This window comes from Danio rerio, chromosome 13 (assembly GCF_052040795.2).
Source record: "Danio rerio strain M-AB ecotype USA chromosome 13, GRCz13ab, whole genome shotgun sequence".
Taxonomy (NCBI): Eukaryota; Metazoa; Chordata; class Actinopteri; order Cypriniformes; family Danionidae; genus Danio; species Danio rerio.
The window spans coordinates 11,011,387-11,029,335 of record NC_141033.1 but is presented as its reverse complement, the minus strand read 5'-3'; the positions used below and the strand labels follow the sequence as shown (position 1 = coordinate 11,029,335).

Here is a 17,949-nt window from a genome sequence, read left to right as displayed (position 1 = left end):
TATTTAATTAGGAAAGTAAGGTCTGACAAAAGTCTTGTCACTTAACAGAAATAATGTCCAGTATAGAATATGAAGTCATGGTGCAGTGGAAAAATAATTGATATTATGTATGACTGCCATGAGCTTGGAGGACTGCATCCATACATCTCTGCAATGACTCGAATAACTTATTTATAAAGTCATCTGAAATGAAAAAGAAAGTCTTCTTGCAGGACTCCTACTGTTCATCTAGATTTTTTGGATTCATCTTCAATGCCTCCTCCATTTTACCCCAGGCATACTCAATAATGTTCATGTCTGGTGACTGGGCTGGCCAATCCTGAAGCACCTTGACCTTCTTTGATTTCGGAAACTTTGATGTGGAGGCTGAAGTACAGTATGAGAAGCAGCGCTATCCTGCTGAAGAATTTGCGCTTTTCTGTGGTTTGTAATGTAATGGGCAGCAAAAATGTCTTGATAGGCTGTTGATGTTGTTATGCACTCTGCAGATCTATCGCACACCCCATACTGACTGTAACGCCAAACCATGATTTTTCCTTCACCAAACTTGACTGATTTCGAGAATCTTGGGTCTTCTGCTGTATTTGTGATGATTGAGATGCAGTTCAACAGATGACTTATCAGAAAAATCTACCTTCTGCCACTTTTAAAAACGATCGACTAGGCAGGTTAGGGTAATTAGGCAAGTTATTGTATAATGATGGTTTGTTCTGTATCGAAAAAAATGCTTAAAGGGGCTAATAACTTTTACCTTAAAATGGTATTTAAAAAATTAAAAACAGCTTTTATTCTAGCTGAAATAAAACAAATAAGACTTTCTCCAGAAGAAAAATATTATCAGACATACTGTGAAAATTTCCTTGCTCTGTTTAACATCATTTGGGAAATATTTAAAAAAGAAAACAATTCAAAGGGTGGCTAATCATTCTAAAATCAACTGTATATATAAATATATATATATATATGAATGATGAAAAACAATTGTTTTTTTTGTGTTTGTTAATTATTTTTGAATATTAAATATTTATTTTTGCAGTTTACCTATTCTTGTATTTTAAAAGGGCTGAAATAAAATTACTTTGATTTATTATTTATAAATTTAAAATATATCTTATTAAATGTATATGTGCTTTTTAATGTTTGTAAAAGGCATTAATACTTAATATCAATATTTTTTGACAACACTAAGATCATCAATAAGTATGCATACTGAAATATTTAAAATGATACAATCTTGCGTCTGGCTTTGCTCGCACTTTTCTCAGCAGAAGGGAGATGATTAATTTATTAATGATAGTAAGATTTTAACATTTGTCTTAATCAGAAATCGCACTCATTTAGCTTTTTTTGTAGTTCATTGACTTTTAGACTTATTGACTGCTGACATACCTGGTGTAAACAATATACGGTTTAGTTATTGTTTTCCAATTTGAGTTCATTTGCATACTTTTAAAGTTGTGGAATTTGTTCCCTACAGTATTGAATATCAATATTTTATCATGTATTAAATATCCAGCATCGTGACAACACTATTATACATGTATTACAATATGTTCGCATGAATAAAATAAATCACAGTAGCAAATAATTAAGTATTACATTATTTTTCTACATATTTAACAGGCTTTTAATATCTTGCAACAAACATTTTAGTGTTCAAAGTTCTCTCCCTATTTAGGTTGAGTTATACTTTATTGTTATTACTTTCAGGAAATTTGTCTTTGACTCAATGTACTTACAAGAATAACATTAATAATATTACATAACAAATGTAATATTAATATTAATAATAATGACAAGGTCATGCTCAATGTGTATTAAGTGTTAGTTGATGTGGATGATTACCGCAGGCTCTTCGAAGGGAACGGGTTCTCCAGAATCTCTGTATAGTTTAGCCAGTCTCTTGAGCGTCAACTCATCAATCCTCACCCCCTCAACCTGCATGCGCTCATACAGAGCCTTCGCTGAGGCCAGATCCTGATCCAAACCTGAGAAGAAGGGGGAAAAAAAAGCTCTGTTAAACATCCTGCACCCATCAGACCTCATCAAATAGTGATGCAGTAGAGAAGTACTGAAACGTGTCAAACTTCTCACGGTAGGCTGGATACAGAGTAGCCCCTCATTAGGGAACATGTGTTTGTATTAGCAAGCGTGCCTCCTGTGAGTTACTAAATGTGTTCTGCTTGTTGCATTTTTAATTGGCTGACTATTAAATTCATAGGTTTGCTACAGTGAAGAGGATCAAACAGGCTAATGTTCACAGTGTGTAGTATGTAGCTGTTAGCATACCGCAAGAAATGTAACATTATTTACAAGATTGTTGCCTTTAATCCAAAGAGTCTCTAAATGCTCTGTGCATGTGCTGAACAATAGTGTTTGTACACACTATTCAATAGAGTATTTAATATGACTTGTAAACACTGTGTGCTAACTACTAACATGCTAACATTCCAAACTAAAAGTATTATCTTTTAAATGTTTTTTTATTTATTTTATTTAATACAAGTATTCATTAGAAAGTAGGAGTTTTTGTTTTCCATACGTCATAGTACATATTGTAGCTGCAGAAGTGTTAAGCTTAAAATAGGACAAATATCCAAACTCTGTTGAATTAATTTTTTTTTTTTTGTGCGAGATGCTAATCATCTAATCCGATTTAATGAATTATGCTAAGCTAAGATAAAAGTGCTCCTACCAGTCGCAGAGATTGGCTGAACTGATTGTAAAAAAGGAAAATTCAACTGTTTACTAGGAGACTAGAGTGTTTCTTTACAATAATATACTTATGTTTGTGAATTGTGGGGACATACCTTAGGTTTTGCCTGTTTTTAAACTATTAAAACAGTATTTTTCTATCGGCCTATACCATAAATCTACCTCAAAGCCTAAGCCTCACAGCAAACTGTGCATTACTTGAGATTACAAGGTGCATTACATAAGATTCCAAGGTATGTTATTCCCAGTTAACAACCTCTAAACAACGCAGGATCACCTGGAAACTTCAAATCACCTTGACCGTCAGTGAATATGTTCAATTCCATATATTTGCATCCACATTTATTTGTGTCTGCTTGTCACACTGTGGTGTTTTTGACTGATTTGGGCTGTTTGTTGCTGTCTTGTGAATAAATAAAATGTAGCCACGTACTGAATGTTTTACTCAGCCAGCTTTGAGTTTTTAACTGTTTGGAGCCATCTTGTGACTGAATAATACGCAAATTAGTGCAATGTTATACTCCATCAGCTGTTTTTGTGTTTGTCAGCTTTGCGTTAAATTACATTTAAAGAATTAATAAACTATTATGGCTCAGAACAATGTTTTGTGTCTTAGTTTTATGTTTTGTGGCAAGTAGCCATTTTTATTTGTGATAAGCAGAATAGAGCATATCCAGCCCCAGCCATACCACCTTGCAACCCGAGACCGGTTACTCACTTAAGCTAAGCAGGGCTAAGCCTGGTCAGTACCTGGATGGGACACATGGGAAAACTAAATTGTTGTTGGAAGTGGTGTTAGTGAGGCCAGCAGGGGTCACTCAACCTGCGGTCTGTATAGTGAAGGGGACACTATAGTGTCATTAGCTACGTTTCCATCCAAAAATGCGAATGAACTTTATGCGCAAAACTGGAATATCACATAAAAGATGTGCGAATAAGGCAGCATTTCCATCCAACGAGTCAAAAAGAACAAAATCGCCACTTCCTGACTAACTGGTGCCAAATATCAACAATAAAAACAGAATTTACTGCAGCAGGAGAAGCTGTGTCAATCTTTTCTTCATCTAATAAATAACTTTTTACCTCAGAAGGCAATCCTGACACGCAGTGAACACAGTTTTGAAGGTGTCAGACGCAGAGCACAGGCACTCTTGATTCCAGAGTGCATTAAAAACATAATAACATTAATACTTAAACGGTAAGGCATTTTAGAATAACCAAAACAACAGTTCAGATGATTTACAGTGTGCTCAGCTTTCTGGTTTGTCCATTTACAAACATTTTCATCATCACATTCTCTCTTATAACAAAATCACATGACCTTTTTTAATGTGCGGTTTTAAATTTGTGCGGTAAAAGTGTTTCCATTGTAGTTTATGCGCATATTTTCTTATTGAATAAAATATCTTATCCTACACTATGCGGATATGTTTTTTATGCGCATTTTCAAAATTTATGCTAAATGCGCATAAAAATAAGAAACATAGCTAGTGAGCTGCGTTTTTTGGATGAGATTTTAAACTGAGGTCCTGACTGTCTGTGGTCATTAAAAATCCCATGGCACTTCTCGTAAAGAATAGGGGCGTACACCCGGTGCCGTGGCCAAATTCTCTTCATCGGCCCTTACTCATCATGGCCTCCTAATCATTCCCATTCACTGAATAGGCTCTATCACTGTCTCTTCACTCCACCAATAGCTGGTCTGTGGTGAGCGCACTGGAGCCGTTGTCCTGTGCGCTTTGGGTGTATGCGCTATATAAATACACATTACATTACATATCCAGGACAGTTGTTTTTACAGAATAAAGCCCATCATTCCTATACAAATTTATTCTGGGATAACAACCTCTTGGATGTACTTTATCTCTTACATTTCAAATAAGTTTTATATTTAAATATTTTAAAAATGTAACAAAATAAAGGTAAATAATTACATATTTTAAGCCTGAATCTCACAAGATCTTTCAGAAATCATAATGATATACTGATCTAGGATCAAAACTACAATAATATTATTTAAATACATCTTTAAATAATTTTTAATAATTGTTTTTATACATTTCTGAATTGTTAGCATCACAACTACCAACATCCTTCAGAAATCATCCAAATATGCTGATTTCATGCTCAAGAAACTATTATTATTGACTAAAATAAGTTGTACAGCTTCTTCTTTTTTTTTAGGATCAAAACTGCAATTTTATTATCTTAATTAAAATTGTATATTATAAAATATTATTTTAGTTCTATTTTTTTAAGTATCATATTAATATATTAAATGGTAAAATAAAAAAATATATATATTATTTGTTAATTTCTCTCAAATCCCATCACCATAATTCATATGATCTGTCAGAAATCATTTTAATATGCTGATTTGATGCTATTATTAACAACTCAGAGATTAGTGGTACAGCTTAATGTTTTTTTAGGACACAGATTTTTCTTAAACCCTTAACTTCAAATGTTTTGTAACAACATTTATACTGCCACATTGGACCACCGATGCACAGTTCTGTACTGTAAATCCCCCTGCCAAATAGTGGTCTTACCATGGCATTTCATCAGCTGCGAATAAATATCCTCCTTCTCTCGAATGTCAGGAATCAGTTCCATAAGACTCATGACTTTAGCAGCCTGCAAAAAGACAATCAACCATCATTATTCATAAACAACTTCAAGCTATTAATTCAGTATTTATTAATTAATTCACATACTATGTCCTTCATGTCATTTAGTGCAACATTCTCCTTCTCAGATCAAAACTCATGCATAAATTAAACAAAAAGCATGGACTATATAAAAACAAACAGCTTCTGTTTACCTGTCCGGGCTGCTGGGACGCTCGTAACACATAGGAGAACAGTAAGTCCTTCTGCTCGCCGACAGCCGCACAGCGCTAAAGCAATCAGAGAAACACAAGAGACCTCAAAACTCTCAACACAAACATTTATCGCATATCAAAACGCCTGAGCGTGTTCACAGTATCTGCCCTTGAGCAAAACATAACCCTTGCCATTTACTTCAATCCACACAGCAGGCAGTAAAAATACGGAGCATACAGAGGTGTGTGTGTGTACAACAGCATGACGGGAACGTGTGTTTTTGAGCGTATCCATCTTCCATTTCATCCTTTAGCACTCAGCGCAGTGCTCTATAGTTGAGGGTTAATTATACAGCTAATAGGGGAGTCAGGCAAATAACCACTTATTTCTTTATGAAAATTAAAATGTACAGTGTCCGCCCAATTTAAAGTACAATTATCTACACTTAGCCGTATAAAGGCTTTGAATTGCATCGGCGTGCTCCTGAGCTTTCAAGCGTCGGTGTGCAATTTCCACACTCTTTAATCAGGACAATATAACGCAAGTTAAACGAAGGCACGGTGAATTTCTGGAAGGGTAAACGAGGCTGTACAGAAACTGTAGGGCTCGGAGGCTCAATAACCTTGAGGCTGTTTTTGTTAGAAAGGCAATGTTAGCAGGTATGAATGGATCGGGCATTTTATGGATATTCTGGCAATCTTTAAAGCAAGCAAGGACAAAACTGTACATTGGTAATTTATATCGCATGCATTTGTGGTACGGTATAATGGGCATTTTTAAAATCATGGAATATTGAAGCACTTACGATGCAAGTGAACCATTTAAGCACAGAACTGTGAAGCTCATATTATAGATAGAAGTATGAGAGAAAAGTGATGGAAAAAGTACTGAAGCTTTTTATCATAGTATTCAATTAAGAGTCCTTCTAACAGATTTATTCTTAAAAAATAGGTACAAGAAATTATTAATTACATTTATTAATAAGGAAATATTTATAAAAGGCAAAAAATTTGAATACTATAAAAAGTAATTTTGCGAGATATAGCATCTTTAGATAATTACGGAAAAATCTGGTATTTTAGTTCAATATTTTAAAGGCTTAGCTTTCTCAAAAATTTAAAGAGCCCCCATTATGGGTTTTTGAAAATGACCTCCCATACAGCGTGCAACACAGTAGAGGTCTGCATTCCCACGGCTGTTGTGGACGAGAGAGGGCCGTCTAGCAATATCGCTCCCGACTCCCGAGCGAGCGAGCACGCTTATGTGTTAGTGAATGAGACAGTGCGATGCTGTGCTAAGCTTGTTTGTTGCTCTGTGTGTGTGTGTGAGAGAGTGTTTGTGTGTGCGCGCGAATGAGAGAGAGAGCTTTGTCTATGTATGTGTGCTTGGTGTTTATGTGTGTGTGTTTATACAGACAGGTTTTCTGTTTTGTCCCCCAAAAGCTTCACAGGTTTAGAACATCAGAGTGAGTAGACGATTTTTTAGGAATAATTTTTGGGTGGACGATTCACTCAAAATACAAATTCTTTTATCATTTACTCACCTTACACTTTTTATCAAACAAGTTTCATTCTTCAAGGCAATAGAAGATATTTGTATGTTAGTAAGAACATTAGCAACCATGCAGTTCATGGAAGCCATAGTTTTTAATAGTACCTTTTTTACAGAAGCCAATGTGTCAAGGGCTTAGAGTTGGCATGGATAGAAGGGATGCGTCTCTACTAATACCCAACAATTATTGAAATGTCCCTGCCAATAATTTAATCACCTTCAAAGTAAAGTAATGCTCCGTCAACCCTTAGTAACCTAGACATGCAGAAAGGGTTAAATCACATTTTCTTTTCAGGTCCTCCCTCCCACAAAACAAGAACAGTGTGATTAGCTAGGACTATTAATGCTGTTGAATGTGAGAAGCAGCAAAACAATGAATTTTTCCAGTTCTCCTTCACTGTAAGGTGTGGACAACTTTTCAAAGAGTCTAGTTTTTCAAGTCAAGTTCACTTGGAGTCCACCTTAACAATAATACCGAAGGCTGTGTAATAATTGAAATTCAGTTTCGATTTTGACTTTCATGATTATGAAAAATGATAATCAGGATAAAATGGTTAAATTGTGTCACATGCCACTCTAAATCTCTCTACATTCATACCTCCTCAAAGCCAGATTGGAGTTAAATCATGTAAATTGACTTTTGCAGCATGGGCTGTATTTTATTAGTTGTTTTTCGTTTTATTAAGTGTTTAAAAGCCTTTAATCATGTTTTTAAAAACATGAAAGCGAATCTGTGCTCTTCTATGCATGCACTATAGAGATGCACGTCCCCACCATTGTCAAGAGCAAATCTACACCCTTGCAATGTGTACCATCAACTGTCTGGTTACCAACATTCTGCTCAGTATCTTCTTCTGTGTTCAAATTAGGGCTGCAGCTACTGATAATTGTAATAATCCATTAATATACCACTGTAATTGATTGATTAACTGATTAATCAGATGAAGCTTTTTCCATTTTCTTTGAAGGGTTTGTGACTGAAATGCAACAGAGCAGTAAAGATTGTATAAAAGCTAATCGCAGGCACACACTTTATGTTGCTTATTGCAATAAACATATAAGCTACTGCACTATATTCTACATTTAAATGATGGATTTAACTAATAATATAATTGAAGGATAAATTAAAAACAAGCTACATATTGCATGTTAATTAAAATATTATAATGAGAAAATTAAATAATCATTTTACAAGCAGGAAGCGAAGCATTAAATGTGTTAAGTTTTTAAACAAAGCATCGATTACTACAAATTTCATTGATTAATTTTTGCAATTAAAAAGTTAAACAGTTCAATTACAAATTGAAGCCCTAGTTCAAATGATAACACACAACTTGTGCATGTGTAAATAAATAATATCATCTTATATACATTTCACATTTGTATTCAATGTCTGTGTTTCTTTAAAAAAAAGTCTGTACTTCTTCTAACGGAAAACGTCATCTCGTCTTGTTAGTATGTGTGTGAAACTGCTGGACCGCCCTGCGCTTCCTCTGGGTTCAGTGGCAATGAGGTCACATTACAAGCCAGTCGTGAAGGCTGTGTGTGTGTCTGTGCATCTGCTGAATTAAAAGCCAAGGGGCCTGGGAGGCTTTTAAGCGGCTGCTATATTAAAATGAACAAAGAGCCTTCATAACAATCAGAGCAATTAAAACTACAGTCCAGCAGCTTCACTCTTGAGACTTGGCAACTCTGATGCCATTCTGACACCTATAACAACTGAACGTGCTGATCTAAAACTTCAAGTAAAAAAAAAACACATCTTTGGATATTTAGCATTCCATCTCAGAAAAGCTTCTTGTTATTTTAACATCTCAAAGGATTTGACTCGCTCTCGGGTTTAGCGGTAGCTTAATGCAGCCATTTTTGTTCCTCAACTCACTAAAGTGCTTTTCCAAAGAGGGAAAAGGGAAGATCTTGCTAGTACAAGTCAATCTAAGCGCATAAAAAGCAGTGGATGATTAAAATATGAGAAAGCGAGATGTCAAAAGGAGCGGCGATCACTTGTGGCAGAATTGTAGTTAGCAAAAGGGTCAGCTGGCTTCAAAACTAACTCAAATTACATTCAGCAAGGTCACAAAGTCCTCTTGCATTTCTGGGTTTGTGAGAGACTGTACCTGCAGGAGGAATTTGGCTTCTTCTGTCCTGCCTGTGTCCACGTAAACCAGGAAGAGGTCAGTAGCCGCTCTGTAGGAGGCAAACTGATTGCAGAGCCGTTCCGCCATGGCACTCACTGGACGCAGAGAGAGATGTCAATCAATCACAGGCACACAGCAGTGATTACCGTGTTACAACACATCAGTGGGCTGCTGTAATGTTTCTCCCAACATAACTCAAGTCAGTTTAGAAGAACCCAAAAACACTAGTTGTGTAAAAGTGTGCATCAGTTGTATCTGTTCGACTTTAGGAGTCCTTGAATGAGTTTTAAGTCAATCAGTGTATCTGAAGGCTGTATGAAATCAAAATGTACCATGTTTATTTTGCTAGAGCATTTGTTATTCTTGAGGTGAACAATTAATCTTTGCAGGTTAATTCACTGAATTTATTTGAGTTTTGGTAATCTTCAATCAAATTTGACCATTTGCTTCCACGTTTGGGCTTATGCTCCTTCTCTAATAATGTCACTTTATGGTTTCAGCCTCAATATTCAAAACCAAACCCTTTTACTCTTAGTTTGCTACAAGAAAATGATGCTCAAAAAGAAAATGATGGCATTACTCGATATTGTTTTTCTGTCAGAACTACATCAACATTCTGAAATAACGATTTAGGACACTTTCAGTTGACAAACTTCTAATAAAGATAAATTTAACGTTTTAAGTTGCTGCGGTTTAAAAAGCTCATATTTTGGATTTCAGGATGTGAGTCCCTTAACTGACAGTCACCTCAGTCCTGTAAGCATTTACTTTAAAAGGCATCTATTTTAGATCTTAGATTTAAGTCTGAGTCTTTAAAAAGTGTCTGTAAAGTTTTAGCTCAAAATACCCATCAGACTATTTATTATATCTTTTTGCATCTGGGAAATTTGAGCTGTCAGAACATTTTAGCTGTTTTTGTTGCCTGTGCCTTTAACTTCTAAGGGCTTGAGTGTCCACATATGTGGACAGCACATTTAAGCTCTTAAGTGGCTATTTAAAATACTTTAAATGTTTTATATTTTGTTCCAGACATGCAGTGTCATCCTGCAACTGTTTTGCAGCATATGAAATGTCCCAAACACTATTTTTAACTGTCCAAAATGGGCAAAAATGTTGTCTTTGCTCTCTGATAGTCAAAGAAAGTTAAAAAAAATTCCATGTTATAAATACATAAAAAACAGTCAGGAAATAGTTTTAAGTAAATTCGAACCACGATTACACATATGGACATCATTCTTTTCTAAAAGTATATCATATCAAAAGAGGACTTAGGTTTTTATTCTAATTAGGTCCCAATAAGCCCAAATAGCAAAGAGAAATAAAAAATGCATGTAAAAAACACTTTGGGCCTTAAGAGGTTAACGCAAATAAGCTAGTTCTCTCCACCCACCGTTGTCATGTGCGTGTCAGAGTCACAGAGATTTCTCTGTATTTCTCTGATGCGTGTAGCCTTTGTGTAGATAAAAAGCACAGTGACAGACAAGAATGAAGCAGACCTGCCTTACTAAAGTTTTGATATTTTTTATAAATAAAAAATTTGATATATTTGTTGTGCACACACATACACAATTAGCTTTGCACTGTTTTTGCAGGGAAAATTTGATAGGATACACATTAATATCCACTGCTGTATGGACATCCATTGTGTTAATGTACAAAATAAACCTGATTTAATATCCACAAACTGGGATTGAAGCTTCTTCTTTTATAATTGTACTGACACTATGCGGCTGTGGTGATGAATTACGTAGCAATTTTACCATCTCTATTACAATTCGGTGAGGAGGGAAAGGACACTCCTATGTCACGGTCAATAGGTGGTGTGTGTATGTGTGTGTGTGTGTGTGTGTGTGTGTGTGTGTGTGTGTGTGTGTGTGTGTGTGTGTGTGTGTGTGTGTGTGTGTGAAACTTACATTTATCCATTGCGGCATCATTATTAGCGTTTAAAACTTTCCGGAAGACGTGAGCAATACTGTTGTTCTGCCTCTCAGTGTTCTCGGTGTAAAAGGTTTGCAACATGTCCACTGCACTGTCCACGTCTCCACTGCAGAGAGAGAGAGAGAGAGAGAGAAAGAGAGAGAGAGAGAGAGAGAGAGAGAGAGAGAAAGACCTTTTAAAGACAAACTTATTCGACCACCAGTCACATTAAAAAGCATGACCATCCAGCATCGTGAAGTGCTTTAATGCAGACTCTTTCCTCATCAGAGACTTCTCAGTTTGACCGTCTTTATATTTTAATTTTGAAGTCAGAAATAAAGTGCAACATTCAACCTTTAAAATATATAGATTTTTCTGTTACATATGCAAATAAAAATAACAACAATTATATTTTAGCTTTTGAAATTGTACTGTGACTAAAGAGCTTGCACATACTGATGGATTAAGCATTACAAAGATACAAGAATGTATAAAAAATTAAAGTAATGTGGCACAAACATTAGTGTGCTGATGTACAATAACTTTATATAGGTAAATACAATAATATATAAGCATTAGTAGATTAGTAGTGCAGATTTTTCTATACAGTTAGTCAGAATTATTAGCCCCTTTGAATTAGTAGCCCGCTTGTTTTCTTTTTCCTTTATTTCTGTTTAACAGAGAGAAGATTTTTCCACCGCATTTCTAAACATAATAGTTTTAATAACTCATTTCTAATAACTGATTTGTTTTATCTTTCCCATGATGACAGTAAATAATATTTTACTAGAAATGTTTCAAGACTCTTCTATGCAGCTTAAAGAGACATTTAAAGGCTTAACTAGCTTAGTTAGGTTAACTAGGCAAGTTAGGGTAATTAGGCAAGTTATTGTGTAACGATGGTTTGTTCTGTAGACTATCGAAAAAAATATAGCTTAAAAGGGCTAATAATTTTGACCTTATAATGGATTTTAAAAAGTTAAAAACTGCTTTATTTCTAGCCAAAATAAAACAAATAAGACTTTCTTTAAAAGAAAAAATATTATCAGACATACTGTGAAAATTTCCTTGCTCTGTAAAACATCATTTGGGAAATATTTAAAAAATAAAATAAATTCAATGCAGGGATAATATTTCTGACTTCAACTTTATATCTGTATTAATGGCAAGAATAAATAAAACTCCTAATCCATGTAAAAGTAGTTACGTTTTTACAAATGTTAGGACTCACAAATATATATTAACATTTTAAAATATTGACTTATTCAAAAAACTAATATCTTAGAGAGGCATGAAACTAATGTTGATGCTCCAACTATAACGAGAGGGGTCTGGATGCAGATCTGGTGCAGTGCAATCTGAGCTGCATCCAATGCTTTTTAATGGGCTCACCTAACACCACCCCTCACCGTGACGTCACTAGCTCCATTTGAGTGCATTGTGTCTGACATTGTATCGCTGAGTGATGCAATCTCAACTTGCATCATAAAGGCTGCATCCAGATACTATTGATTATAACAGGCGACCATTGAAATTCTTTGAAACATTTTCAAGTGTCTCCTGCAGGTTTCATCAAGTTAAATTTAGATTTGTTTTTAAGAACCTATTAAGACCATTATAAATGATATTTTAGGCTTACACAGGGTTAAAGAAAAACAGCTGTTGAGTTGTATCTCTGCAATAAAAAATATTGTTTTACTGTGATGTATTGTTGGTTATTGTATGGACATTGGCTTGATTGAACAGATGTACTTAGATAAAGCAAAATTACGACCTGGGGCCAGTCTTCAGAAGTGAATTACTCAATTAGCTGAATTCGGTTATTGGTGATTTAAGACGATCCTGGATTGTTTCTCTTTTCAAAACTCATCCGAGAGTTGTTTTCATAGCAACAGTTCTGGTAGCTCAAAGCTTAGGAGAAGGCTTATTTCATATAAACAGGATTAGATTCAAGAATTTCAAGAAAAGGTAATACTGAAAGTATGTACCGAATTCAGATATGTTCAGAAGTAGTTATATACACTTAAGAAAATACTAAAATAGTTCAAAAAGGTTTTTTTTTTTTAATAAAATGTGTGCAATCTGCACTTCGAAATAAAAGTACAAAGACTGTCACAGGATGGTTCTCCACAAGGTGTTCAAAGAGAGCCTTTATTAATATGGATTTTTTAGATACAAACGCATACGATTTAAGGTACCAAATTTAGTACAATTTGTGTATGATAATAGACACACACAAAGCCTATAAGACAGTTGTTGTTTTTTTTAAATAATAATTTATGCATGTACATGTTTTGACAGCTAATATGATGGTGATTTGATGCTTCGCAAATGTTGCAACCACCTTTACTAATATCAAAATACTTTGATGCAAAAGTAATATAACAGCCAGTTATAAAGAAATTTGAATAGGCTACTATAACAAAAAAAAAATCCTAAATGTAAGACTAAATAAACTGTTAAATACTCTTGACATGAAGTGTAAAGCCTGCAGCCCAAAACAAAGGTGTGAAGTTATTTTACCGTTAACTACGAATTTGATGTAAATTTGCTCACATAGATCATTTAAATTATTCAGATTATGTCATTATGTTGCTGTGCTGTGCCAATCATTGCATTGCTGATCAGAATTGAGAATCGACAAATCTGTCCTTCACAACACACGCAGCGATCTCAGATCAACAACACATGCAGAGATCTCAGATCAGTCCATCTGATTTGCAAACTTGTTTGACGAACCACATTAGCCAGAGATTAGTTATCAAGATTAAAAGATCCAAGACCTCCCAAGTCATTTAAGATCATTTAAGCAAGGTATGCAGAACCTGTTTAAAATGATTTAACCACTTAAACTCTGCTGCTATTTTGGGATTTCCGCCTGGATTTTGCCTAACCAAATTTAAAAGCTTCCCAAATCCACATAAAGTGGAAAAATTTGGTATCCTTTTAAAGAAAACCCTTTGAATTTTCATAAAACACTATTGAAAGTGTTTAAAATAACTGTTGTATAAATAAATGTCGTCTGTGTTATAATAAACACCTAAAAAAAAGAGGCACTTTTTGTATTTTTTTTTTATAAACTCAAATTTGAAAGTGTACCTTTTAGGTTCTGTGTGGTCTAGCGTGCTGTAATTAATTTTGGTGGTTCATGCACATGTCTGTAATCATAGGAAAAAAGAAAAAGGTCTCTACCATAATCTATGCAAAAGTTATTGCATTCCAACTGATGAGAGGTGCTGTACAAGCCACAGAGACCGATCCATGTTTACATATTTCACTATTCTTTTGTTTGATCAAACATAATTCACTGTGTTTGGACCACATCAGACATATAAAAGGATTACTTATGCACATCACCTCAAAAACAGAGGAGAATGGCCCTGAAGGGCACAGCATAAGGTAAGAGATGACAGCTGTCTGTGCTATCTGGGGCTGCTTATTGATCATGAATGTATTGTTTACATTTCTGCGCCATGGAAACACCACAATTCATTCAACAACTGTTTGGCATATGAATATAATTCAGTAAAAAGAACTGTATGAACACAGGCAAGAGCTTTCATTTGAGCTATAACTTGTACATGTGTCATATAAAAAAATATGAAAATGAACCAATGTAAAATACCCAGCTCGGGTATCCAAAATACTGTGTACTTAAGTGTAAATAACTTTTATACAGTAGAATAAAAACCAAATTGATGCATGATTGCATAAAATATAGATTCTACACTTTCAAACGACACCACTTACAGGGGTCTGGTGCAACCCTAGCCCTTTAAATCTGAAAGCGAAAGTCGATGGTGTCATGGACCCGGTACCGAGTCCACAGAGTTTAAGTGGTTAATACCTACAACACAATATTTTAGTGAATTTGTAAAGCCTAACATTTTAAGTTTTTGAAATTTAAGACATTTAAAGCTTTTTAAGACCCAGCGGACATGAAGTTCTTAGGAAATACACGCGTTTTTGAAAACCCGTTGTTCAGTTCTGTAATTCTGTAAAATTCAAAGACTTATTGGAACACTTCCAAAACAGTTTAAGCTTCTTTCATCCGTTGAACACAAAGAAAAATATACTAAAGAATGGTGGAAAAATATAGTATTTTTGTTTCTACTATGGATGTTCAATGGCTGCTTTTCCCCAAAATTTTCAGAATATCTTGTATCATGTTCAACAGAAGAAAGAAATCCAGAAATGTTAAGAACCAGAAGAAGTTGGGTAACTAAAAGCCAGCAAATGGTCATGTAAAAAATTTCCATTCCATTTTTGCCTTCCCCGACCTTCATTTGCAGAACAGTAAGTGCATAAAACTTTCATGGCCTGCATTAATATTTGCATCCCAGCCACAGATTGTCATTCCCCACCATTCCCAAAGTCTAGAGACAGCATAGGACAGCGGAAGAGCAAAGCGTTCCTCATGGCTGATTGTGCATCTACGTCCTGTCGGGGGTGAACTCTGACCTCCCGGCGGACCTGAGCAACACTGACACGTGTGCTGTGTGCAACTGAGCCAAACTGACTGGTTAAGAGGCGAGACAGGGCTCCGGAACTCGGCCACCACATTAGTGCGGCCCATTGTGAATTATTCAGAATACAAAGTCATAGCCATCACAGCAGATCTGAGTCTTTAATAATAATGTGGGGAAGAGAGAGAACGGAGGAAAGGTACGATACGATGAAAGAACAGGAAGATGAAATTGAGGTGCGAGAAAAGGCCGCTCCATTGTATTACAACAAACCTTTGATGACACCAATTTTAAGTCAAGGTTAAAGCTCTAAAAGGTCACATTTCATGGTATTTACCAAAAACAAAGCCGGTTTGTTGCTCTTTTCATGAATTTGTTTGCTCACAAAAAAGAAGTTTGTGCAGACAGAACCTAATCTCGCCCGCCAGACAGTCTGCTAGCGTTGAGTTTTTAGAAATGCAGAGCGTGTGGTTCAGAGTTTCCGAGATAACAATAAGTCTGCAATCAAGTCTTTGTCAATCACAATCTTAACCTCCATGTCATCTGCTTTCCTCAAGCCGTCAGGTATGTGGTGCTGAATTTTGCTGCATTTCATTTAACTGCGCATCCACTTTAAAAACATCTGACTGACTGCTCATTTTTAGTATTGTGAGCCTTGCTCGAGTGGCAAAGAGACTTGTAGTTGTATTATAGGGAATGGCAATGCTGACATGATAACAGGGCATTTTGGTAGTTGACAGGGCGTCGAGGTCATTATTTCTCCATCCCCAATCATTTCAGGTACATCAACAGTGCACATTTTCGATGTCTTCCTTAAACTGGAAATGCACTGTGCAATTTCAGCATGAAAACCTGAATACATTTAGAAAGATTGACATATTTCTATGGTAGTAGGAACTAGTGTAGAAGTGCAAGTACACAACTGAATGAAAGTCTGGACATTTTACTTTTTCAAAAATCTAATGCTTTAAAAAAAAGGAAAGAAAATAAACATTTGGAATTAAATTAAATAGTTAGATCACTCAAAAATAAAACTTATCTTAGTATTTACCCCCATTTGTTGTTGCACAACCTCCAAAAACTTCATTTCTTTTAAGAAAAAAAATTCAGATTTTTGAAATTAAATCAGAGAGCTCTCTCATCCTCCATAACAGCAAGGTTCCAGAGATGTTCAAAGTGCAGAAAAATATCATAAAACATCATCAAAATAGACCATATACCATTTCCAGTTTAATCGGTAGAATTATTAAGCTATGAGAATACTTTTGTGTGCACATAAAACAATAATAATGACTTATTCAATAGCCTTTCCTCAGTGTCAGTAAAGTCAAAGACTATAGAATATACAAGAGGTGCCACTCATATAGTTTTGAATGGGAAAGTGTAATGGTCAATATGGTGAATGAAGCCCCGCCTACTAATTAGGGAGCCAATCATTGATCGATCCAGACTTATGTTTCTATAAGGGAGAACTCAGACCAGACCTGTGCTTTTGCGACAGTTTGGTGGTCAACAAACGCACTGGAATCGCAGCAAATACTTGCATTACAGACATAAGAAATATATCAAATAAAGCTTGCAATCTGTGCTTTTAAAGAGCCCCTATTATACATGAAATAGGGTCATATTTTGGTTGTAAAAGTCTCAAACAACAGTCTAGTATGCATGCAAGGTCAAAAAACACTTAAATGGTCTTATAATCAGCATTTATTTTTACCTAATTATCCCAGCGCCTCCCTTATGAATCATTCAGTGATTTCTTTGTTCCCAAACCCCTCCTTAGCGTGAAGCTAATCTGCGCTGATTGGACCAATGACAGCGTGCTGCGATTGGTCGACACTGACAGCCTTCAGCGCGAGACAGAGTGAAATGCCCAACAGCTAATCAACAATATAGAAGTAGTCACAGTGCATTTAGAAATGAGACCTTATTGGTGATTCCAAATATGTAATGTAATCATAACCTTGGCAAACAGTTGGAGAGAATTTGATGTTTCCCCATTCAACAGAACGCCAGAGCATACCGCCCAAAAACATGCCTTACAGCAGGCATGTCCAAACTCGGTCCTGGAGGGCCGGTGTCCTGTAAAGTTTAGTTCTAACCATTTCCAATCAGACACACCTGGGCTAGCTAATCAAGCTCTTACTAGGCTTTCTAGAAACATCCTGCAGGTGTGTTGAAGCAAGTTGGAGCTAAAATCTACAGGACACCGGCCCTCCAGGACCAAGTTTGGACACCCCTGCCTTACAGGGACTTTGGTATAGTGCACACTCTCACGTGTCATGCTCCGCCACACTGCTGATGTATACCTTGCATGCGCTAGTGCTGTGCTTCAAA

At 35.6% G+C, this 17,949-nt stretch overlaps 1 protein-coding gene across 2 annotated transcripts in view; it reads right to left on the bottom strand.

The window, feature by feature from the left end:
* lrpprc (leucine-rich pentatricopeptide repeat containing) overlaps positions 1-17,949 on the bottom strand; it is a 121,465-nt gene that overhangs the window by 6,747 nt on the left and 96,769 nt on the right. Inside the window, 5 exon segments of one of the 2 annotated variants that reach the window (NM_001142592.1) lie at positions 1,846-1,988; positions 5,268-5,352; positions 5,540-5,614; positions 9,209-9,324; positions 11,143-11,273. In NM_001142592.1, coding sequence (NP_001136064.1) covers positions 1,846-1,988; positions 5,268-5,352; positions 5,540-5,614; positions 9,209-9,324; positions 11,143-11,273 — 550 coding nt within the window. 2 annotated transcript variants of the gene reach the window in all.